Source organism: Poecilia formosa, unplaced genomic scaffold, assembly GCF_000485575.1.
Source record: "Poecilia formosa unplaced genomic scaffold, Poecilia_formosa-5.1.2 Scaffold7, whole genome shotgun sequence".
Classification (NCBI taxonomy): Eukaryota; Metazoa; Chordata; class Actinopteri; order Cyprinodontiformes; family Poeciliidae; genus Poecilia; species Poecilia formosa.
This window is the reverse complement of record NW_006799946.1, coordinates 2,373,136-2,399,414: the sequence shown is the minus strand read 5'-3', so window position 1 is coordinate 2,399,414 and position 26,279 is coordinate 2,373,136. Positions and strand designations below refer to the sequence as shown.

Below are 26,279 nucleotides of genomic sequence, written 5' to 3'. Positions count from 1 at the left end.
CTTGTTTTAATACATGTTCCCCAGTGGTACTGTGTAGAATGTGTTGTCCGTGTCACTTACCATCCACCGCAACCAGAGGCTGGTCTCGCTGGCTGTGCGAAGCGTGACATTGGCGGGGGCCATGTCCGGAGGAGCTGGAAGAGTCTGAATCTTCCTGGACGGCTGGCTTGGAGGACTGCTGCCCACTATGTTTACTTGGCGCATCCGGAATCTAGCGTTTGGAAAGATTGCCGGATCATGGTGGTGCAACTTCCCGAAAAATGCCTGACCAACCATTTCTATGCAGCTCGCATGTTTTAACATGAGATGTCATGCTTCCAAACACAGATCAAAGCCCTGAATTTAAACGCAATATAAATACGGCGAGAGGAAGCTCATCTGTGTTAATGCCTGAATGTGCAACAGAATAATGTGTTGCGTCCACGATGAAATGTAAACTGGCAGTAGTTATTAGGACGAGAAAAGTTGCAGTTCCTATTGATCTTCGGGGACTGGCTCATTCAATTTGGTGAACCGAATGTGATCAGGGAAAACAAACAGACCGGATAAAAATAAACATTATGAGCACAGTGAAAAATAGCCAAACCGATCTTGCGTTCCGTTTAAAGACAAAGAAATTAAGATGAGCTCCAGGGATGAAAGGAAATTATCTGAGTTCAAGGAGAACACGTACACTTTAATTAGCGATTTTGTCACAATTTTGCACAATCTTAATTGGAAGGGAGCGTGACGAAGAGATGCTTCATTCCAAACAACTGTTTTGCCTCTATAATAATGCAAACTGCTCAGATAGGAGTAACAACTGAAATAAAGAACAGCAGGGCAGGTAGCAGGGTTCCTACTGGATTATTATGGAAACATGTATATTTTTTTTAATACTCTAAACTACCATCCATTCATCCTCGCACCCAAACATCGCTTTTCATATATAAAACCTGCTATAGATATGTCATAAATCTATCGTGAACTTTTTTTTTTTTTTTAGTTTATACCTTAAAACGGGTAAGACGGACAGATCGCTCTGAAAATTTGAGACAGCTGTGTCGTTTTTTTTTTTTGGTAAGAATTGTTTTTCAACCCTGTTATAAAGGCAAATACTCACAGAGCACATAGCCTAGCAAGTAGAAACATTCAACACCCATCAGGATTTAAAACAGCAGGGAAAAGAGGAGAGATTCAGCAGATTAGTGGAAAGAAAAAAAAAACATGGAGAAAACTTGTAATGGATAGCAGTGCAGCATCTGTAAAGCATCTGGAGTCTGTCTGATGGTCTGGCCACACACTGTCTCTAATGACAGAGGGGCTTCAGTGTATATTGAATTGGGGCCTGATGATTGTGACAGGGTATAACTTCAGCCAAACAGTTAGAGTTACATTTTTCTTTACAGCACAGATGGACAATTACCCAACAAATGCAGCCACAGGCTTCATGGAGGATGATATGAAGTCTGAGTAATTTTGCGTAATTCCACAACCGGATCTCAACCAAACCGGTGTTTTTGGCTTTGGCGCAGAGTGATGACATATTTTAGACGAAGACAATAGAGCAAATTGAAACTCTCCTTGTGCAGGGGGTGGAAAAATAATGGAATTCATTTTTTGGTGATTTTGATGCCCTCCACATTTTAACAAATCTGTTTCATAGAGCATCCTCCAGAAAGTGGCTGCGTGCAACAGCCTGTTAATTTATTTGAACTTGCCCCAGAACACAGAATAAATTGGACTCGTGTTATCATTTTAAAAGTCCTGTAATTCTACAATTTATTCTATTTTCTATATTCTATTTAAACACTTTGTTTAATTAATGTGCAATAAAGAAAAGCTGCACTTCCACCTCATTCCTTTTCGGCATCAAAAAGAGCTTATGGCATACATTTCCCAAATGTTTGACCATTCTCCTTATCGAAAACGCTACACTTTATTTAAATGTGTTGGTTTCCTGGCACTGACACAGCTTCTAAACACAGTCCATACGTTTTAATAGGGTTGAGGTCGAAGCCATTCCAGAAGCTCAACCTAGACTACCTTATCCATTTCAGCCCCCGAGTTGGACACCTAGAACACACTGTGCCCCAGTTTGAACAATCCAGTAGAAGAAATTGGAGGAATCCATCTTTCTCCATTATTTGATGCGGTGCAACCACCTGCAGTGGAAAAAGTCCAACAGCATGTTGACCGTTGGGTACTGTGTGGGCTTTTTCTGATCTCAGTAAAAGTTGGAAGGTGTCGACTTTTGAGCAGTACAGCTTACAGTTAGCAGCGTCTCAGTTCTTTCAGAGTGAACAGTGACAGTGGTGTTAAATACATTTCCGGTTTGGAGCAGGCTTGAACTTTGGTTGCTCTTGGACTGTTCCTCAAAAGTGACCGATTTCTGTTTGTCTGGGAGTCACAGTTTGGGCACAGACTGGTGTCAGCCTGGATTGTGGTCCCAGATATGACTATGTGTGTATGTGTTTATTTTTGTTTTTCTGCCCACTGACCGATAAAAAACTGGCACCAGGTCAAGATTCTAGGACAGTAAAAGGAAGTCAAGGTGAAATGTCGCATATTACCTGTAAAGAGTGTATGGGTTGAGACCAGGCACCTCCAAAGAGCGAGCCTCAGGTTCATTTGACACCTGATGAACTGTCACCCAGTCCTCATTTTCTCCTACCATCCCAACCTGCAAGGACGACAGCAGAGGAGGGGTGAGTGATGTCTGAAAGTCTCTGACAGTCCACCAGATCTCCAGTGCCTCGCTAAAGTATTCATAGCACTCACACATTTCCACAAAACTTTGTCATACTACTCAGTCACTGGTTTGTTGAATCATTTTTGATTGTATATGTAGCTGCTCATCTTTTCGGTTATATCTTCACCAGCTGCACACATGTGGATGTTGAAATTGTGGCCTGTTCTTTACAAAATTGCTCAAGCTAAGTTGGAACGGAAAGGGAGCATCTAAGAATGTACGTTTTCAAATTTAGATGAATTTAGTTTTGGACTTTGATTGGTCCATCACTAAGTCATTAACTAAACCATTCCATTGTAGCTCTGGCTGTGCGTTTATATGTCCTATTGGAAGGTAAACCTCAAGCCCAGGCACAATTATTTTGCAGCCCCCAAAAAACGATTTCTTATATGATTGCCCTACGTTTACATCCAGCCATCTTCCTGCAAACAGTTTCACCACACATAGCATTTTGCATGTAGGTCAAAGTGCTGAGTATTGGTCTGATATGATGAGAAAACCTGCTATACGTTTGCTCTGTCCTTTATGTGGCTTGTGCCAAACTATACACATTTTCTTACGACCCGAATTGTGTGAAGAAAAACCAAGATCGTCAGGATTGATTTTTCCATTTTCAGGTAACAGGACATTTTGTCATAACTCTGCATTAAAGTTACACTTAGAGCTCTGACGCCTTTTATATAACAGCCGTATTGACAGGTCAATGCCAACTTAATTTGTATAGCACATTTAAAACCATTCTAAGCCAGACACAACAACATGTATTAGCAAGATACCAAAGAAAGAAACACAAAAAAAAATCTGTTAAAAAAAAAAAAAAATCATAGAAAAGAGCAACAAAAAAAAAACATATTGCAAGTCCAGTTAAAAGAATAGCCAAGAGCTATTAAAAAATTAAATAAAAAAGAAAATCTCTACAACTATTTAGGAGAATGATTCAAAATCAGCTTGTATAAAATCAGCTTTTATACAAGCTGATTTTGAAAGTCCAATAAAGAGTGAATCTTTATTGGACTTTTAAAGAGCTTTCCTGACTGAGCACTGTATATTTGTAGGCTGTTACAAGGAATAGGGGAAGCAACTGTAAATACTCTATTAACTAACTGATACTGCTAAGGAAGTTGTTTGCCCTAGATTTTATTTAGAAAAGTCACACGAGAGTGGTTCAGTGAAAATGCATAACATTTTTTGTCAGATTTCCACCAACTTCAAAATTATTAGCAACTATGTAATTGGTCTATCAAATAAATCTCAATAAGATATGCTGAAGACGGTGGCTGTTGCATGAAAATACATAATTAAAAAAATTGATGCAGAAGGTGAAAATATTTTACCAAGCTCTGCATATATTGGGGAAAAGATAATCATGCATGATGTTTGTCTTTTGGAGGGTTTATTCTTGATTTTCAGTTTTAAGCTTGGCTCACCTGGGCTTCTACCAGCCAACGGGAAATGGATGTTTTTCCGTCATAGCCGGGTTTGAACTGCAGGTTGACTGAGCGCGGACCGATGTTGGTTATTGCAATATTGGTGGGAGGGCCGGGAAGCTCTATGAGAAAGCAAAGACAACAGAAAACAGAGAGAGAGAAAACAAAAAACCCTTTTAATACCTCGTCCTTTGCTGCCTTTCATATAAGGTGGTTCTTATTAGCAAAATTCATCAACCACACTGCCCTCTTGTGGCGGTACAAATACTGAACACAAGTGGATTTTGTCAGCCATTATTCTTACTTTTATTTATTTTACACACCCCCAAATCCAGCAAAGACATTAAAGTCAAATTAGATTCGTAACAGCGTTTTACACACAGCATACGGACAGAGACAGAGCTATAAAAGCCAATTACACAGGAGATGCGTGGAGACTTGATTCAATCTGATACCATGATTGTTTACACTTGAGTTGAATAAACAATACAAATGGATTATCGACGGGTAATCCGGGAACGGAAAACAAATCTGAAAAGATAACTTTTGTGCGCGTCCATGTCTAAAGTTTTCAGTTCTGTGTCTCTCTAGGCAGGTTTGTGTGAAACTCAAACTCTTTCCTCATGCCTCATGTTTTTTTTTTTTTTTCCTCTAGACAAATAAAAAATTTACCATTCCATATTGAAATTCCAAAGCAGATTATAGCTTCCATGAATCCTAGAGGAAGGCATTAACGTCAAACAGTGGCATACAGGAATACCCTCATATTAAAAATAAAAGATATAATCACTCCCCTTGGCATACTTAACATTTTTTTTTTTTCCCTGCCAAGACTGCTCAAATGCGAGTATATTTACTCCCGATGAAACGCAGATTATATGTCTTGTGGTAAAATCACCACCTTGAAAATTATTTGCATGACGAATTATTGAGGTTGCTTTTAGCTCAATCGTTATGGTACAGTTGCAGGCACATCGGCGTTTTCTTTATGCACATACAATGGGGGTAATTGCCATTCTGGGGACTATAACTGCTGCACCGAAGTCTGCTCTCAATATAACAGCCTGTCATTTCCCAGATTTCACAGATGTACGGCGTCTGAATGCAGCTCCAGTAATTGCCGCTGGCATTGTACTCCTGTTTCAAGAGTTTGCAAATATGAAACCATTAAAGACGGTAATTGCCCCTAATCCTCCCATGAGAGCCAATATTTTGTGTATGTGAGCCAGATGTGTGTGTGTGTGTGTGTGTATTTATATATATATATATATATATATATATATATATATAAATTATTCCATATTCTTTGGTTCTGTCCCAAATGGGGTGACAGAAATGAGAATTTATTGTGTCTGCTAGCAGGCGAAAAATGGAGCTCTTTCACCTGGTTCGGTGTGAAGCAGTAAATCTGAAACAACAGGAAGTGTTGGGGAAACTTTCCAAGCTGTTCGTTGATTACAATGAGCAAGCCTGCAATTCTGTCCTGTGGATTAGTTGAGCTTGGTTGAAATTTGTGATTGGGATTTGGACGGGCAAGAACAAACTGCTCAAGAGCGGAGAAATGGGCAGAAAGGCAGTGTGACGTTACTCAGTTTTATTTTGCAGCGTGGTATTTTTCCCCACCTACAGCTCGCATTTATGAGTGCCAAATAAGTCATGTCCTCGTTTTTATAACAGGTCATTGTCAGTATGGGTGCACCTCGGAGCCTATAAATGCAACCATTCAATCTCCACTAAAGGACTCTCTCCAAATATTGAAAATTAAAGACTGATGGAAACTGGTTCACTGGAGTCTGTTTTACAAACCAGCAATGAGAGGACACTTTAAAGACAAGTCAGTGAAATGTGCCATAAAGTTCCTGCAAAAAACAACAACAAAGAAAAAAAACATCATTTTTTTTTACTATTAGAATAACGCGATCCAATAATAAAGCGAGTAGTTAAAGTAAATAAATGTGTGCTGTGGGAAATAGATAAACTGAAACACAGAGTGAGTTGGGTTGTAGGTTTACAAAGCCCAACTTTACTGTAAGAGCTTATATATAAACCACATGTAAGCCAATGAGAAAATGTCCCTGATTAACCGAGCAAGTGCGTTCACCTTCATAAAATTATAAGGTTTCACAGTTCGCTGGTTAACCCCGTTTGCCTGGGTGGAAGACGTTCAGCACTGACCTTAGAGAATCAACGGTCGCTTCCCATCAATCTGGAGATGGCCAAAAAGCCATTTCCAAACTATTCTATCATACTATGGCGACAAAGATCATTTTTTAAGCATTTAGTAGGAGTAAGCATTGATGAAATGTGTTTTTTTTTTTTTTTTTAGAATAAATTTATTACAGCGTTTACATCTTTGGTCACTGACCTGGTGGGACCCCAGAGGAGATGGTAGAGGAGGACAGCTGGCCTTGGCCCTTGGAGGTCATTCCTGCCACTTCGATAGTGTACGTAGTGAGAGCGGTAAGGCCCGTGACCCTGTACTCCAGGGTGACATTTGGCAGGTAGTGGGTGACTCTCGTGTTCGTCCGGTTGAACTCCTCCCACGAAATGCGGTATCCTGACACAGCAGCAGCAGAGACGGGTTAAGCGGAGCACGAGTCCTCGCTGTGAAAATTCTGCAGTGGTTTTACAACAATGGCAACCCTCAGCTCGCTGCTGTGGGGAAAGCTAACAGAAATATTAAATTAACTTCATCAAAAATTGAATATAGCAAATTTAATCAGCAAGTGATTATACCTCCCCGTACTCACACATCCTCCCGCACAGACTCACGCACACACGCTCAACCTCTCAAAGTTAATGTAATTTGCTCCTTGGCCAGCAGCTCTTTTCATGTGATTGCATAAAGCATTAAAGCAGCATTTCTTGCCAAATCAGTAATCTCACATGGCATGTCGGTGTTTGTCTCCTGGGACTGTGCGGCACATTAAAGTGTCCTGGAAGAAAATGCTCAAATATGTATATTCTTAAGGTATGTACATAATACTATGCGTATACGTTTTATTATTTGTCCTTAAATAAAAGTGCTCCTATCCTGTTTAATTGTCCTACATTTTATCATATTACACCTATAAACTTTAACATATTTTATTAGGATTTTATGTGGAAGATCAATAAAATGTAGTGCATTCCTGTGAAATACAAAAGAAATAATCTTACAAATAAAAGTTGGACAACTTTAGGATGTGTTTGTTTCAGTTACTCCTCCATCCCTGGCTCTATGTTTAGGGCTGTTGTGTATCTGGAAGCAGAACCTTTGCCCCAGTGTCAAGTTCTTTTCAGTCTCTAACTGGTTTTGTCTAAGGAATGCCTTGATTTTAGCTCCATCCGTCTTCCCGTTATCTCTCACTATCTTACCGGTCGGATTTTTTTCACCTGGCCCGAGGACATCTGCAGCTCTTCCAGTGTGACCACTGGCATCTTTGGTGGTTCTCTAATTAATGCTGTCATTTCCCAGTTTAGATGGAAAGCATGTGTTGGTAAAACTGCAGGTGGTGGAACAATCTTTCCTATTTTCAAATGATGGATTGAACAGTGCTCCATGAGGGTGTTTAATGCTATAGCATAACACTGTACTAAATCTTTCCACTGGAAAAATAAAATAAAATAAAAAAATAAAAACCTCTAAGGCTTTCACAGAACAGCTGCACCACACCACATTAGATATAGATGAACTTTATGTTGTAGTTGGTACAAATTCTGTACAATTGATTTTATTTAGGTGCATTGGAGTTCGTGGGACTGAATATAAATACGCCATCCACTTTTTGTGTTTTTATTTGCTGAAAAAGAAATCGAAAAGCATCTTCATTTCTCCTATTATTATACACTGTTTGTGCTGATTTGTCATATAAAATCTTTTTAAAAAAATACACTGAGGTTTGTGGTTGTAACATGATAAAAAGTTTCAAAATGCAACTTTTGATGTACATCTGTTGCGTATATGGTGCAAAGTCAGAAATTATTTATCAGAATAGTACTTCACCCAATTTAACCACGGAAGAAAAACAGACGGTTTATTACTTATGTTTGTTGACCAGCAGCATCACTGAATTTCTAAGGATTTTGTGCAATCAAATACTGTAGCAGCACATCAGCACTTACATATACATATACCTTTATTTGTTCAGTAAAGGTATAAACCGATGTATTCTAATATCTGTCTGACACAACTTAACAGTTTTTTTTTTACTGCATCTTCCATTATGTTTTATACATAAGGCTGCTGTATTGCATTTTTGAAGTCTGGGTCGGTGAACACCTGATATGCCAAGTCAGGATTCTGACTTCAGAAGATGTTTTGGTGGACTCACAAAACTTGGAACTATTTAATTCCAACTATTCCCAGTGAAAATGGTGAAAACCAGTAGACACCACTGTTGCCGTGTGGTCTAATACACCCTGAGAATAGACTGTAAATCTGTAAACACACACATGCATAAAACTGGCAATGAAACTATTCCAACAATGTAAGAAGTGCTCACCATTCTTCCACAACTTTGTTTGTGACTTCCTGAAAACACATAACTCATGAGGACTTTCTTTAGTGGTTGCGATGCCTCATAAATTATTCTATCATGCACAACAAAAGGGCTTAATTTTATTTTTTTTTTTTTTTTTTCCTCTCAGTGATTGATGCAACCGTCATGTTTACTGCAGCTAACATGTTTGTGGTAGAGTTATTATGACCGAGACGAGAAGACGAGAACACTTTCTGTTTTGCAGAATATGTTTTGAAATATATTTCCGACAATTGTCTCGGAAGAGTAAAAGTATATTTTCAGGCTGGCCAAGGCAATTGTAGGCGTACAGCTCAAATAGAATAAACAACAAATATTACTGTTGCTCCCATGTGCTTAGCACAATAAATGAGGTCAATCTACCACAGTTCCATCTCAGGGTTGGCTCTTGTTCTTGGCCTCATTCCACAAAGCTTTGACAGATATAAAAACAGTATTTTTTTTTTTCTGCTTCATTTCTCGTAAAAAAAAAAAAAAAAATTGGGAAGTTTACCTGTTAGAACTCCATTCTTCTCACTGGGCTCACTCCAGCTGACTTTGAGTGAGGTATCCAGGATCTCTGTAAAGCTCAGGTGGCCTACAGCACCGGGGGCTTGATTTGAAAAATAAAAATAATGAGCATTGCCAATGGGCAAATAGTTCTGCAAATAATTTACTCCGGCATTTACTTTTGAACATTTCAACATTTGGATTGTAAATCCAACTCTGCAAAATCAAACTAAGCAACAGCAAGCAGATGGGCTTTTAAAGCTTAGCTATTAAGAGAGTCATGTCCCAATTAAGGAGATTCTAGGTGGATGCAGAATACACTTTTTTCTTTTTCTTTTTTTCTTTTATCAGCATCTCTACAACATGATTCTGCATGAATAATAGATCTTGCCCAAAGGATGTTGTTGCTGTAAGATGCCCGATTTCTTTTGCCAGGATGGCAGAGTGAGACGAAAAGTTACTTACTGTCCTCATGAGTCTTCAGAGCCTTAGGTGGGCTGCGGGGGCCGTCTCCAGGTGTAGTGAAGCACAACGCCGAGGTGAAATACTCGGTGAACTTCTTCAGACCTGTCACGTATCCCACGTGGACGCTGTCCTGGAAGTTCGCTCGTACTGTTACCATAGAAACCTCTTCTTCTTTGCCAGGTTCCCAGGCCAGCAACTAGAAAAAACAAGAGGAGAGACAATGGGAAAGAAAATTACTCTGACAGCCAAAGACTCTAGGGATCATTTGGCATCTTGGTTTAGTCTATTTTTAGAGTAGTGCCCCGGTGATGTTTTGAATGAAGGAGAACGTAGGAACAGCAGTAAAGCTCTATGAGATTTTGCTCAAGAGAGATGGGATATTGTGTCACCATAAATGATAGCTGCACACACTACAGGGACAAATGGGAACTGGATTGACCAATTAGCTATTTCAGTAATCAGTCCCAGTGGTTAATATTTTGGGCTAATTTACAGTTTTTAGGCCAAGCAAATGTTTATTAAAGAAGTAAGTCAGGGGGGCTTAATGCTCCCAAAACTGTCTTCCCCTGTGCCTGTTTAATCACTCATCCCCTACATATTCAGTTAACCCTTTAAAATCTGATCTAAGAAACAAACTGCAATTTTTTTTCTGTAAAATAAACAAACATTGTGAAAATTGACCTACTTTTTCCAATTCCGTAACAATAAGTTACAATTACTAGTGTTAGACGTTTAAGAACAGACAATGGCTTAAGTTTGTCCAATACATTTATTTTATTTTATTCGTGGTTTTCTTTTAAAAAGCAACTTCACCAAACTCCATACATCTTCACCCACATCAAAAACCGACAAGAAACGGAGAAAATTAAGCGTTAGTTGAATCTGCAATAAAAGAGAAACTTTCTATCGGCACCGGACATTTCAAGATATACACAAAAAAGCAGACGGGAAACGAGAAGCAAGTCACAGAGAAATGCTGCTAAAGAAAGAGACCACAACCTTCAACTGGACAAAGAGCAGTCCATTGTTCTCATTGGTGCAGACTATTGTTTGCCTTCTGGCTTTTTTTCCTCCTCTTCCTACATGTAATAGAGCATGTTCTGCCCTGACAGCTCTGTCAGTGGACGTGATGGCCCGTTGTGAGGACACTGTCGGCGCCCCACTGACCTTGTAGCCCTGGTTGATGCCGTTGATAAACTGAGGGTTCGGAGCGGTCCAGGTAAAACGGATAGTTGTTGAGTTGACCGCCTCGACCTGCACATTTCCTGGAGCGATGGTTGGGACTGGGATGGATGATGGAGAGAAAGCAGAAGAATTTGGGGGCGGGGGGGAGAGAAAAGGAGAAAGAGGCAGAATCGGAAAGGTATTAGGAAAAAAAAGGGTGTTAGCGTTCCTTTCAACTAATAGTTTAAAGTCTGCGCGCATCGGTTTTGCTGCCAGTATTGATCGCTGCTGCACGGGTCAAGGCAGATACTGCCATCACCCTCCCACTGACACACCTAATACCAGAGCTCTTTGTGGGTGTACTTGTGACTGCTTTAGATGCTTAGGGATTTTTAGGTGTACGGAACAACTGTAGTTAGAAAATAGGCAGCCAGATTCAACCATATGTACACAACACCTATTAAAGCTATTACACATGAGAAATTCCAAATTTGTTTTATGTAAAGTTGCATCTCAACAAATTGGAATATCCTTGAAAAGTTAGTCCAGTAGTTCAATCGAATAGAATATTACACAGGACAACAAAAAAGCTTTTCAAGCAAACAAATCTTATGTTTTGGTTATGTTAACGGGTTGCACGATCTTAGGTAAGGCTGCTTAAGTCACAACAGTATAACGACCTCCAAGAAGGTAAGCCACAAAAGGTCAATAGCAAAATAAAAAAAAAATAAAAAAATAGTAACTGAGTGTTGTATTGAAGCATATCAGTGGAAATTTGACTGGAAAGAACATGTGTTGTGGGAAAACATCCAACCTCAGCACCTGCCCACACTGCTAACAGTACCAGCATGTGGTTTAACCGAGGTATCCCTTTGCTTGATTGTTCACTGAGTAGTCCATTTTCTTGAGGTGCAGCCAAAGAGAGGTTTGTGGTAAAACCTATTTACCGAGACATCTAATTTGTGATGAGTCCCTTACCTCCTTGAAGAGTCCACTCTGTGACTTTATGGCTGAAGATACCCAAACCTGCCCCGTTGTAGGCAGCCACCTCGATCTCATAGTTTGTCCAGATGATGAGGTCTTCCAGGAGTAGAGTGGTCACATCCGGGCTGGAGATATTCTTGAGCTGATAGTCCACAGGGAGCCCAGTGAGCCGGTAACTGAAACACACATTTACGAAGTTCGAACGTAAAGATTCGGAGGTATGTCTGAATGAATAAGAACATTAAAAAAAGAAAAAAAAAAAGGTTATTTTCTATGGTAATTCAGTTCAATAACTGAATTGAATTACACCTATTTACTGAAATGCTTATGTTTTCTGAGAAACTACATTTTCCGTTTCTTTGGGTTTTAGCCGTAAGGCATATTTCATTGGGATTAACAGAATCAAACACTTAAAATATAGCAATCTTTGTTGAATGAATATATAAAAGAGCTTTACTTTTTAAATTAAATTCCTGTAATAATTATATTTTGCATAACATTCTAATTTACAGATGTGGTAAAAACGTGGGGCTGTTTTCCCCACGTTTCTTGCTCCACAGACATTACAGTATTCAGCTGCAGTACACCTGTCTTCCTTCTAGAGGGGGACAAAGCACCAGCAAAGCGGCACCTTAAATCCCACAGGCAGCTTTGACTTTGTCTGGAAATCACCTGCGGTTTCATTTGGATGTAATGACTAAAAAAGTCTGACAGAGACCCGAGCTAATTATATGTTTAGAGGATTTACAGTCACTTTGGCTCATTGCATACTCTGTCTATTAGAGTCACAATGCTTGCTCAAGTCAGCCCAGTAATTAAAGGTTGGTTGTGCGTCAGATAAAATATTTTTCAAGTTGCTTTGTTAACAGAGACAAGTGGGTTTCATGGGGAAAGAGTAATCTACTACTGTGACGCGATGTGCTATATATAGATTTGAGCAGAGTCTGTTTATCAGACTCTGTTAAAGAAGAGTCCCAAGAATGTGGGGAAAACAGGCAAAGAAGGCAAAGGCATGTATAAGGGTGGTGGTGGGCAGGGGGTGGGGTTTACCGGACGATGTAGCCCCTGAGGATGCCGTTCTGGTGGCTTTCGGGCGGAGGCTGCCACTGGATCATGATGGACTGGTTGGTCCTGCCGCTGGCAATGACATTCTGAGGAGGGGCACTGGGGGGCTCCTCTGGGAGAGACACGCTGAAGATCACATACACACATAAAGAAGAGAAGATGACAGAGAGAAGATTGCCATCAGATCCTTCAAAATCAAGCTGTCATTTATGTAAATTCATTTGCTTAAAGGTGTCTACTGATGCTTCCTAGTATTTGTAATGCCACCAACAAACGCAGAGCCCCCTCCCTCCCCCCCTCACAAAGACTCTGCTGTGCCTGGGATGGAAATAACAGAAAGGAATGAGACAATTAACGGCGGCCAACTGGACGCATGGAGGGCTTTGTGCTGGGCCAACTGTAACGGACGGGAACAGAGCCCTTTCCCCGCCACCTACGGGTTTCCTCTGGGTACAGAGTTGGCAGTGTGGTGAAGCATGACCGGCAGCGGTAGAGGAATAGCCGGTTATGTGAAGCCACAGAGATGACAATGCTGATGTCGCCTCAGACCCGGATCGTTTTGTAACTCCATGAATGTTACAGTAAGGTTTATTTGGAAGCGCCTCGGTATGAGCAAAACATCGTATCTTAACATAGCAGCCACAAGGCAAAGGGGCTTCAAGATGACGTAGACACGGCGGCCTCCGCAGTTATTGGCTCCACTGGTGTAGATTTGCGAAAAGGAAAATCAGCATTTTCTGTGGCGGCGTTATCGCTCAAAGGAAGCATCCCTCCATCTGACAGCATGTAAATATCAACGTGTCCAATGTCACAGCGGCAAAAGCACAGCTTGGAAGCAAAATTTGGTGGGATTTATCTTAAGTGGCAACCATGTAAATTTTGTATGCCAGTGTTATTCTTTATGAATATTTTTTTTTGTGGTCAAGATGCTGAACCAGATAAATACCAGAAGGAACACTGCAAAGAAGAAAAAGAAAGAATAGATGAAGAAGCTGAGGTAATAAGCAATATGGTCGTCACAATGTTCCACCCGTCCATCTGTGCTTCCCTCCTTCCCTCCATCCGTCCGTCTGTCTGTCTGTCCATCCTAACTATCAAAGGTAGCTTGTTTTTGTGTCTCTTTCATTTTCTTGGTGTTTGTTTGTTCAAAAGAAGCAAAGTCTTTGGTATGTGTTTGTTTCTGCTAAAACCATGACCCCCAAAAAGGGAAGCACATACCAAATACCAATTCAGAAGTGCTGTTATGCTTTCACTTGGCACAGCTACCAGGACTGCAGAGACGTTTGAAGACGGGTAATACTTTTGAATTTCTTAACAATAAAGTATCCTTTAAAATGCGTTTAAAAGTACAGCATCGTGATGAAGTCCCCCCCTACCCTATAGAAAAGTTGTACTTTATGATTTGTCCAGTGTTTGTTCTAGTAAAAAGGAGAATGCTGATGAACAGACAAAGGTCTGTCCTTCACTCACCGGTCAGTCTCCTTACTGAACTGCCCCTTCCCGACATCATTAACGGCACAGAGGCGGAACTGATAGGAGCGGGCCGGGATCAAGCCATTCACTGTCACCGCTGTGGACTCTGGTTCAATATTGGCCAGCAGGATGGCCCAGGGAGCGTCTAGAGCAGAGAAAATGGAAAAACACAATCCACATGACAGCGCGCAAACACACACATTCATTTCCACTGTGCCAATCAGCTAAAACATTTTCAGTAATTTAAAAAGACAAAAAAAGAAACAATTATGACTAATTGTGTTATATTGGCAGTTTTGAGCTCTACTAAATCTACTTTAAACGACATGGAGCAACCTCCACACTTGTGTGCATCTTTGCTTAGACGTGCAAAATTTAAATAAATTAATCATTTACTGCAGTAGAATCATATCAACCCTAACGCAAACATTCCCCGTTCGATTGAATATAAGTTGATAAAATAAGCTAAACAGGTGGGTCACATCAGATAAACTTGTTTTATCATCCTCCACTGAAATACATCTAACTTATATCAAGCTCACAGTGATATCAAATCTTTCTGCAACAGGAATGTCACTCTTTGCCATAGTTCTCCCACAGAGGCCTTCCTAGCCATCCTTCTCACTGTGCCGTTTGGATAAAATTGGGTCTCATTTATCACGATTCCAGTTGTTGTAAACTTTTTAATTACAGCTGTGGAAACTAAAGTGTAGACCAGCAGCCATTTTCTTTGAACTGTTTCCTGATTTATGTAGCTCAGCACCAATCTGTGTCATTTGATCGGCATGTTCCACTGTTTTTTCTTATTTTGAAGAGAATTTGGCCATTGTGTTAAGTCATTTTTACACGCTAAAGAAATGGGAAGTTGCAAGATATTTTTTTTGTATTAACTTAACTTGTGAAACAATAAGTGCAACATTGGTATTCATTCAGTAGTACTCATTGTAATTAATTTTTTTTTTCTGTAAGTGGGATGTTTTTCCCACTGCATAACTGCACTCAAATTAGAGGTTGATTTAAAAGAAAAAAGGACAGAGTGAGATTCTACCACTGCTTCCAGTATTAACAGGACAGTGTTAAAAACGTCCAGAATAATCCTAATTAGTTATCCTTGAAATTTTATTTGAGCCACTCATAAAATCCTTCGCAGGATTTATTTTGCATTTAAATGTCAAAGCAAAAAAATAAAATAAAATAAATTAAAAAAAACACAGCGGGAGTCTGTCTCTCCGTGCACGGAAATGCACACGAAACACCCAGACCCAAATGTGAAACATTTTCTATCTTTTCAAGTCTGCATCAATGATCCCACGTGTCAAGTTCCCTCTTCCCCCAAACCCAAGTCAGAATAAATAATTTAGAGGTAAACTGACACGAGGAGAAGTGAACTTTGAGGAGAGTACAGAAGTGGACCGGTAGAGGCTTACTGTTTTCAGAAACCTCCAGGATATAGCGTATGAGAGGACTGTTCCCATCAAAAGGCTTGGCCCAGGCCAGGTCTATGGCTCTTTTTTCAGACTTGCTCAGCACTGCAGAGGGGTTCTCGGGGGTGTGTGGGAGCTGCCTGCACAGGGGGGAGAGAGATCAGAGGACAACTTTGATAAATAAAAGAAATCTGTCTATCAGAGCAGTTTGCTTCGCTGCCTACATCTCCTGTAGACGCCCTAAGAGAGAGTCAAATCTTTCGCAACAGAGACGTCAGTTCAGAAAGGTGATGAAATGTGACTTGACAAGACGGCAAAGACGATTCCTTGTCAAGATGGACACGCAGGCAAACAAAGCGAGATGGATATTACCGGAGGTCGGGACGGGAAACGGATCGAATGGCATTAGGAGACGGATAGGAGGAAAATGCACAGACAAAGACATGAAAAAATGAAGCTAAAGCCGAGGATCATTAATTCATTCAGGCATAAATTCAGATAAGCGCAGACGGATTCATATATAAACCTTAAAGCGACGGACGGATAGTAACTCAGAGTAAAAGCGGTAAGCCAACAAGGGAGACAGTAGAGCGATGAAGACAGAAACAGTCAGATTCATATTCAGTTTAACCTTACTGCAGTGACTCACCGGTGAAATGATGGGAAATAATAAGACTTTACAAAAAGAAAAAAAAAAAATAGTACAGTACAGTATAGGGGAAGGAAAAAAAAAGAAGAAGAAGTGGGGGTGGTGAGTCCACCAGGGGCTGCAGAGTGTCAGGTGAGAATGAGGACAAGGGAGGTGAGGAAGAGAAGGCGTCATTTAAGTGGAAATGAGTCAGAGGTGTCGATAAGAACAGGCAGGACAGTGGGGTGTCGGGGACATGTTCCTTTCTGCTACTTCACATCAAAGAATTTTGATGACAAGAGTGTAAGGAGGAAAAGATAAGGAGAGATGGGGAAGAGGGAGGGGTTCACCTGACACGGAGGTGAGCGCTGCGGGAGTCGTTGCCTCCGACCGAGGTGACTCTGCACGTGTACGTGCCGATGTCGCCCGACCAGGTCTGGGAGATGTGCAGGGTGCCGTCGGCGTCCAGGCGCATTCGGGGGATGGCTTGCACGTTGATCGGAGAGTTGTCTTTTTCCCAAACGTGCCTGCAGAACAGACTCTGGAACGTTACACTGCTGCGCAGTCAAACAGCACGAACCGAAGTGTGACATCGTTGAGATTTCTCAGCCTCTGTGATCATTTTTTTTTTTTTGCTTGTTTCTTTTTGCTCCGTTGTTACGAGAGATGAATTGATCAGACTTCTACTGCCTGATACGGTTTCCAATTTTCCCTCTGACTATACAGACAGAAGTCCATCTATGTTCGCTCTATTTCAACTCAACCTCCACGTCCAACAAACATATAGATGTATAGGTAAATAACAAAAAATATGTTGCATTTCTTTGATGGAGGCAGAAGTGTGGAGTCAAACAGAAAATAAAATAATACTATGGTCTTCATGCTGTCCAGCACAGCAAGGATGACCTTATTCTTTATCTGATGTTTACAAACAATAACAATACATTCCAAGAATATGTTTGGCATTATCTGGGTTGAACAAAAGAAAAACAGTTTGATTAGTTAAACCTAAGCAAGAAAAAAACTTTTTTGTAACATTACTACCTAATACCGGTGTTTTAGAGAAACTAATTGAAAAAAAAAAAAAAAAATCCTAATCATTCCTCACTAATGCCAAAAGAAATTTAATTTTATCTAGGTAATCACTGAACATCTTGGTCAAAAAACCTTTTCTGAATTTATTCCAGCTATAACTTGCTGTTTCAAAAGTTAAATGACACATTGCACGAATTGTGAATAAAAGAAATATTTCGACAATGACAGCCAAATTGAGTTCATTTCTTTTTCCTTCAAACTAATAAAGTCTCAAAGTTGGAGTGGGTGCATTAAGCACTTTTAGACAATTTCAGGTTTATTGCACAGCCAGAAGTAGATGGCAACAGCTTAATATACTTTTTGTTTATCTTTATTTCCAAGAGTGGCACAAATAAGCTCAAGCAAACCTATCTTATTGCTGTGACTAAAATAGATGAAGCGTTTGATGTGCTTTCCAAGCTTCCGGCACAGTTTTCATATTGAGCCCAGTGTTTCCTGCCTTCGAACTTCTGCAACTATAATTCACCTTTTATTCCAGTAGAAAGTACAAAGTCTGCAAAAGAAGAGCCTATTTGTTCTCCCATTTTTTTCTTTTTTTTTTTTTTACTTTGGCTGTTTTTAACTAGATATAAAATCTTTTTTAAGATTTTGAACATATTAATGCAAATTCCAAACTTTTTAAAGAATATGTACAGTGCACTAAATTTAAGGATTCATGGCCTTTGGAAGATAAATAAAACCACAACATCATAAGTCCTCTATCAGAGGTTACAGGGGGCTCTTTTTTTCAATTAATCCTTTTAATTTAATTACTGCTTTGAGATGACTTGAGGTGTTTTGCGGTGGTTTATTACTTAGATTTGCTTTTAAATACAGTGAAATTTGTGTTGTTATCATGCTGCTCAAGCTTGGGCAAGTAGCTATTTTTAAGTAATGTCCAACTTCTGGAGATCAGCGCACATCTGAACTCCACTTGAATGGCATGTTTTCTTATTTGATCAATTTTTAAGTGGGGCAAAGAGACATGTGCCTCTGTACCGCCTTATATTCATATCCGTATGGAAGAGGAAGTCGTGGAAAAACTGCTTCAGATGAATTTTTTTTGACAAGAACTGTTATGGGAGCAAAAACGCATGGCAACAGTTTTGCTAAAAACAAATTATCTCTTCACAGAGGTTTCTTTTTCACCAAGTGAGTAAATTCAAAATTGAATTTTGAAGGTTGTATTTTTCTGAGCTTTATCAGTGCTAGATTGCGCCACCCCAATAAAAAGATAATTAATTTGAACATTTTTCGCACATCTTTAGCAAAAATAAATAAATCTGAGTCTTAAGAAGTTGTTCAGCAACATCAAAATTTTTCACTGCCTCAGAAAGATGTTATTTAAACTTTGATTTACAGTCTCATTTAAACAGTCTAAAGTCAGTTGTTGCAAAGCTGATCTCATGTCTTTCTATGAACTAGGAAACCAAGTAGTTACTGTCTTGATTTAAGGTTGTAGTTAAAATGTCTGGGCAGGGTGACTGTTTGAAGAAATTGCATATTTAGGCTGATGTGGTTTAAATATGTGACTTTTAAATATTAAAACAAAATCTCAACTTTGTTTTATGCCCATTTTGGTCTAGTTATGTATGAGACAGTACAATTTTGTAGCCACCTACATGACTGCAAAACCTAGATATCTACATCCCCCATCAGTCATAGAGTACACGGATGACTTTGTCTTCTTCTATTTAGCTGTAATCCAAGCCGACAGTGTTATTAGTGAGCTGTTTCATCCTCTTCCCACCGTCTCCTCAAACTTACCACCAGAATTGACCTGAACACTCACTGCAACGCCTAATGGCTGTATATCAAACAGCAGATCCACATTCATCATAACTACACAGCACAGAAGGAGCGTCAGATGTAGCTTTCTCATTTGAGTATAAAAGAGAAAGGAGTCTATTGATCAGGAGTGAAGTTGGGTACAAGGCAGGAGTTCAGTAATCTTTCTGCTGAAAGACTCGTGTGTTTCACTGGATCGACAGCAGTGGAGGTATGTGGTAAACACTTTTGCCATACACAACTTTCTGTGGGTTTCTAAATGTGTAAAATTGCATGTCACACCCTTCACAGTGAAACAGTTTTAACAAGATACACTCAAAATAAAAAAAATAAAAAAAACGTGTTCAGTTTACTTAGTACAGTTATGTCAACAAATTCCACAAAACTGAGTATATAAAAGGAACTTGACAGTATTTAGTAAACCGAATCAAAAATACTTTGTAATATTATTTTGTGGGACAAAAACAGCTAATACCAATAAAACACAGCATCACAGATAAACTGGTAAAAGATTGTAGCACACCATACTGTTGCATCAAAAAACTAGTTTTTGTGACTTTAACAAGTCAGAAAAACATAAGTTAAACTTACTAAAGTGTGTTATGTTTGATATCTCCATTTACTTTGTTCTACAATTCCATGAGCTCATTTTTTGAGTGTAGTTTTAACAACAAATATTGTTATTGTTCAGAAAATATAAGATTTTTTCTGCTCTAATACTACTTAACTTACATTCATTTTTCAGAAAAGTGAAAGTCCTTTTTTTTTTTTTTTTTGGTCATTGGTGGTGAATATATTATAAAACAGACATTCAACACAAATGTAAAAATCGGATGTTTACTTTGTGGCAGTTGGTTACCAGACAACGTGCTCATCTCTTAGCAACAGATTACAACAAATATTGTTATTGTTCAAAAAACATAAGATTTTTTTCTGCTCTATTGAAATACTACTTAACTTTCATTACTTAACAAGAATTGTGCAGTTGGTGAATTTTTCAGGAAAGAGTCAAGATGTTTTTTTTTTTGTCATTGGTGGTAAATATATTATAAAACAGACATTGAACACAAAATTAAAAATCAGATTTATACTTCGTAGCAGTTCGTTACCGGAAAAAAAGAGCTAATTTCTTAACACCGATTTAATTATTGTTTATAAAACATATGCTCTTTTGGAATACTGCTTATCTGCTTAGACACAAGACATTTACAGCTGGTTAGGTTTTGCAAAAATAAAAATCAGTTTACTTTGTGGCAGTTGGTTACCGGAAAACGCGCTCGTCTCTTAGCAACAGATTAACAGCAAATATTATTGTTGAAAAAACTTGAGATTTCTTCTGCTCTTTTGTATTCTACTTATCTTATATTACTCAAAGTGAAAATGTTTTTTTTTTTTTTTTTGTCATTGGTAGTGAATATACAGTATCATAAAACATACATTCAACACGAAAGTAAAAATCAGATTTATACTTCGTGGCAGTTCGTTACTAGAAAAAAAACACTCATCTCTTAACACCAAACTACCAACACGTAATGTTAGTGTTCATAAAACGTAAGCTATTTTGAAATGCTGCCAATCTGCTTAGACACAAGAAATTTTACATTTGGTAAATTTTGCAATGCTAAATGTCAGACATTTACTCTGCGGCACTTGGTTACCAGAAAAACACGCTCGTCGCTTAGCAACAGATTCACAACAAATATTGTTATCATTCAAAAAACATAAGTTTTTTTTTCTGCTCTTTTGAAATACTACAGAACTTTCTCTACCTATTACTTAACAAAATTTGTGCAGTTGATGAATTTTTCAGACAAGTCAAAATGTTCTTTTTTTCTTTGGTCATTGGTGGTAAATATTTTGTAAAACAGACATTGAACACAAAATTTAAAATCAGATTTATACTTCGTGGCAGTTCGTTACCTGAAAAAAGGCTAATAATAACAAGCAATATTATTGTTTATAAAGCCTAAGTTATTTTGTAATACCATTTACGCCGAATGGAAGCAGCAGTTATTTTGAGGTGTATAGTAATAGGTGTCTTCCATGCATTGCGTTGAGCATTGACATACTTTGCAAAGCAAGGCATTTCAATGCCCTCCTTTGTTTTGCTGTGACAGGCCCCAATTAGGTGATGTCTGCTGGATTTTATTTACAGGTATAAAAGTAAAAGGGGTTTAAATACATTTCAGATATATCTTTGAAAAAAAAAATCTAACTTGTGTGTGATTTTACTTATACTTTAGCATAAAAATCACAATAAAATACCTTGTTAGTGATTATTTTAATATCAGAAAATGTGAAAAATTTGGATGGATATGAATTCTTTTGCGACACACTGCTGAGGCTATTTATATTTCCAGAGAGAAAATTTATGCCATCAGTTCAAGCAACATTCTGGAAAATTGAAGCCATACTGTCTCCGATACAATGCGTCCATGTCTCCACATGTTTGCGAACAGATGCTTACCTGATAATTACACTAGGGTCATGTGTGACTCCACAGGTCATAATGGCTTTGGTCCCTTTGATGACACTCTGATCCTGTGGGGGTGTGGTAATCCGAGTGCGAGCTGCGGAGACAAATCAAAGACGTGAGGGAATAGAGGAAAGATGGCGGAACGTGCTTCCTCAAATGAGCAGGGTGAAGAGAAAAAAGAAAAATCCCCAAGAACTTCAAAATGAATTTCAGAAAGCTCATTTCAGTTAAACTGACAAGTTCCAAATGAAGAAACTAAAATGCGTGTTTCACAAACCATGTTTTATTCATACTTCTTAATAAAATGATTCAGCTTTTGCACCTGTTGCTTTTTTTTTTTTTTTCCCCCCTCACTGGGGTTTAAAGATTTCCTCTAAAATATTCTGCATTAAATGCGTGTTTGGTAATCATTCCCTAAACACTTACCCCAGACAATGAGGTCAGCGGATGCCTCATCGATGCCCCTCGAATTACTTGCCATACAAGTATAGGTCCCGGCATCGGAAATGTGTGAAGGGGAGATGAGCAAACTGCCCGACTCGAGAAGAGTAAACCTGGGCAGCTGCACAGAACCGCTGGCCAACACACGCTCACCTAAGGTTATTGAAAGGCAGGAAAAAAGAAAAGTGAGGAGGTAGAAGATAAATAAATAGAGAAAAGCAACAGACAGAACAATAAATAAAATATATATATATTAAAAAAATGGATTCTGGGAGATAAGGGATACAGGATCAGGTTGCTATTGGGATGCAATACATTTTCCTGGCCAAACTCCGCTGAACTGAACCAATTTAATCTTAAAGTAAGTCACTGAAAAATATTTCTCCATATGCAATTGATAAAAGAGTCATGCAAAAATATATTTAAAAAAAATGCAGTATTTCCACTTGTACTTCCTGTACTGACAACAAAAGAGTAGCTTTTATCTTGAACTTTATCTAAATGATTTCCAGAAGTGAGTAGTAGCTACTTATTATTTACTCTTACTTGAATACGTTTTTAAAAAAGGAGTACTTTTTACCTCTACTTGAGTTGGAATTATTTTGAAGTTACTGGAATAAATGAACATTGCAATACATATGCACAGAACAGAGAGGAGCTTTTTGGGTGCGTTCACACTGCAGCCTGAAGTGACACAATTACGATTTTTTGGCAATTACGATTTTTTGCCGGGGCCGTTCAGACTGCCAGTAATTGCGACCTGTATGCATTCTGCAGTGTGAACAGGCAAACGACCTAAAAGTGTCCCGCATGTGCAGTAGAGGGCACAATAGCATCGCGTTCTCAGTGTTCTGGAAACTGCCATAAAAAGAAGAAGTGCTCAGTGTTTGCGGAAGTAAACATGGAGGCTAACGGTGGAGCTTAGCTTACATATTTGAAGTTGTTGTCCAATCGGAGCAACATATTAACAACTTAATTCTCATATAGTCTGTCATGTTTGTTGTTTTTCATCCCGCTTTGCGCGTATCAGGACGCAGAATAGTGAGATTTCTTGAGAATCTGTGACGTTCAGTTCGGATGAATGCGGCCTGGACGTTAGGTCGCATTTGAATCGGATACGTGTCGGATATGGGTCACGTTCGAAAAAGAATCCGACCTGTGCTGTTCACACTGCCATGAAAAGATCGGATACAGGTCGCATTACGTCAAAAAAATCGGAATTGGGTCACTTCAGGCTGTAGTGTGAACGCATCCTTTGTCACTTTGACAATTCTGAAACACAGTATCCATGAATGTAGAAGAAAACAGGGTAGCTTATAGATGTAAGAGTGACATAACATCCATCGTAAACTCTATACTGTGTATAAACTGTATATGTGTGTGCAACATTTGTGTGTAACGGAGACCTTTCTGCCAGGTTATGGCAGGCCTCGGAGCTCCTGAGGTCTCACAGTGCAGGATAATTGACATCCCGTCAATCACTGTACTGTCAGAGGGTCCGGCTGTGATGTTCGGTGCGATGCCTGAGGGTAGACAAAACACATGCACACTTCAGTCGTGTTACTTCCAAGCACCAACCTGCTGCAACAGAATGCTTAATTTGTGTTTTGTCTCACTAATACGAAAAGGAGCAACACTACCACTACCGTGTGCCAACTGTCTACGTACAGCAAGATAGAAAATATATGGAAAGGAGAGGGAGAAATAACCTGAGCATAAATGGAAAGGGAAGGCATTTCCAAGGCAACTAAAATCCTTGTGTGTGATGTGCAATAAATCAAAGCCCCTTATGGAATGACAGGAAACTGTATCACTCCCTACAGAAAGGATGCACTGGGAGTTTGTCACAGGAGTGGAGTAAATATCCAAGCAGAGACGACGCGGAGACATGGATGTATTGAGAAAGAGGAGAGCGACGAGATGAAATCTGAGACGAGGTAGGCGAAGGAGAGGTACCAGCACCGCGAGAAAAGAAATAAGGATGAAAGGAGTGATTTAGTGACTTGGAATATTATGCATTCTGATAACAAGACGCATCATGGAGTGAAAGCAGCGGGAAAGGAGATGCAGCGAAGAAAATTAGATGTCAGAAACTTGCAGAAAAGATGCACAGCGAGAGTACAATTACGATTGATTTTCAAATTCCTGCAGTGACACAAGCTCAGACAAAAAAAAAAAAAAAAAGATGTGGAAGTTATTTCCGAATTAGGAGAGAGGCAGCAAACATGGTTCTCAATGATAGCTTTCTGTACTGTAAGCTTAAAATGTCTGAACAATTGTCAGTCCATCCATCATCCCTCATCCTCTGCTTTTCTGAGATCAGGTTGCAACGTACATTTTCAAACTGCGTCCTTCTCCTTCTGCATTTCAACCTTCAGCATGTTGATGTGATGCATCAACATGGTGATGATGCATCACATAACTTCCAGACATATCTATATTCAGCATTTAATTGTTTTTTTGTTGTTGTTGTGATGATTTCATTACAAATTAAATAATTTTCGGTGTTTGTCAATGTGCTTTAAAAGTGTTTAGCATGTTAATGATTTTGCAACATAGAGCAAATGAGCCACAAATGGATGGATGGATGGATGGATGGATGGGTGGGTGGGTGGATGGATGGATGGATGCCATATATTTGTAGAACGTAGCAGAAATGCATATAAAGGATTAATTTAGCCTCACTTTTCTCCTTATTTTAAGACTTGATCATATTTCTATTTTTTGTAACACAATTACACCTCATCATCATCCCTGAATCTGACGAAGGGCTTAAGGGAGCTAGATGGAGATTTAAACTAAAAAAAGAAATTAAAAATTCTGAGTTTTATAAAACTAGCTTATTATGTCTTTAAGAGCAGTAATTATTCCTGGAAGCAATTTGATGAAGAGCTCCAAGGCCACTTACTGGTAACAGCCAGGTAGGTGTTGGTCTGAACCTCTCCTGCCGAGTTCCTGGCAAAGCACTGAAACATGCCGGTGTCGTCTGGCAGCAGACCGTTGACCTGCAGGCTCCCCCCCACCAGGACTCTGTACCTCGGCGTCTTCACTGGATCGATGGGAAGGGCATCCTTGTACCAGACGATTTCTGGCTGGGGAACTCCTGCAGAGAGTCGACAAGGATTTGGATTACAGACAGCGGGTTACAACCGCCCTTTCAGTATGACTTCATTTAAATTCAGAAACTGTTAAACAGGTCCACCCTGAAAGGATTTGTCAGATAGAATAAAGCCGTACTCACCCCTTGCTTGACAGGGAATGTCCACCACCTTCTCCATCTCAGCTGTGATGTGTTTCTCTGGTTCTTTGATAAACTGTGGCGGCTCTGACAGATCAAAAGCAAAAAAAAAAAAAAAAAAAAAAAAAAAAAAAAAAAAAAAAAAAAAAAAAAAACAAAAAAAAAAAAAAAAAAAAAAAAACTAAAAAAAGCATCATTACCACAGCCCAGAAAATATGTTACGGATTTATAATTTGATGTGATCATAAAAGAATGAGTAACAGAGAGAGTGAGATGCAATACTACATCAAAGCCGTCCAGCTGTAGGATCATAAAGCTTAAACAGAAGAAAAAACAAATCAACCCCAAATTCAGGCTTCTCCTTAAAAAAGAGCTGTGGAAGCAAGACAGGTGTCAAAGTCAGCAGTATTAAGGTAAAAGTTCACTCCACCTCATAGCTTTAAAACATCAAAGTGTTTCAGTGGGATGGAATCAAAGTGACTCGAGCAATGCTATTAAACCGTTTCTTGAGGGCAACCATTAGCTTCCCTCCTATTTAAATCAATAATGTTTTTCCTGTTACTGCCTCATGAGCTCGCAGTCGAGCTGTTCTCCTTGTAACCAAGTGAGACAAGAGAGATTCGCATCACATTTCGGCCACATCCTTTCTTTAAGCCAACGTGCAATGATTATTTCTGTAGCGCCGTTACATGCACGCGGGGTACTTGCAAATATATTCAACACACTTTCAACTTTATTCACATTTTGTCACATCGCAACCATTAAACCAAAATGCTTTTGTTGGGATTTTATGTGGCAGACCAACACAACACAGTGCCTGAGCAAGACTGGCAGCAACACACAAATCAAAACTACAGATATCAAAACCTAATTCAATAAAATATTTAGAGAA

General features: G+C 39.2%; 1 protein-coding gene across 7 annotated transcripts in view; it reads right to left on the bottom strand.

The window, feature by feature from the left end:
* The window catches only part of sdk2b (sidekick cell adhesion molecule 2b), a 315,126-nt gene that overhangs the window by 37,142 nt on the left and 251,705 nt on the right, over positions 1-26,279 (bottom strand). For all 7 annotated transcript variants that reach the window (XM_016681386.1, XM_016681392.1, XM_007571333.2 and 4 more), the window contains exons 8-24: positions 25,391-25,474; positions 25,058-25,252; positions 23,556-23,672; positions 22,135-22,302; positions 21,700-21,802; positions 16,721-16,897; positions 15,746-15,882; positions 14,316-14,463; positions 12,831-12,971; positions 11,775-11,956; positions 10,800-10,915; positions 9,633-9,828; positions 9,172-9,270; positions 6,524-6,715; positions 4,159-4,280; positions 2,553-2,662; positions 61-211 (exon numbers count right to left, since the gene is read on the bottom strand). In XM_016681386.1, the coding sequence (XP_016536872.1) occupies positions 61-211; positions 2,553-2,662; positions 4,159-4,280; positions 6,524-6,715; positions 9,172-9,270; positions 9,633-9,828; positions 10,800-10,915; positions 11,775-11,956; positions 12,831-12,971; positions 14,316-14,463; positions 15,746-15,882; positions 16,721-16,897; positions 21,700-21,802; positions 22,135-22,302; positions 23,556-23,672; positions 25,058-25,252; positions 25,391-25,474 (2,438 nt within the window). The remainder of the gene's footprint in view (positions 1-60; positions 212-2,552; positions 2,663-4,158; positions 4,281-6,523; positions 6,716-9,171; positions 9,271-9,632; positions 9,829-10,799; positions 10,916-11,774; positions 11,957-12,830; positions 12,972-14,315; positions 14,464-15,745; positions 15,883-16,720; positions 16,898-21,699; positions 21,803-22,134; positions 22,303-23,555; positions 23,673-25,057; positions 25,253-25,390; positions 25,475-26,279) is intronic.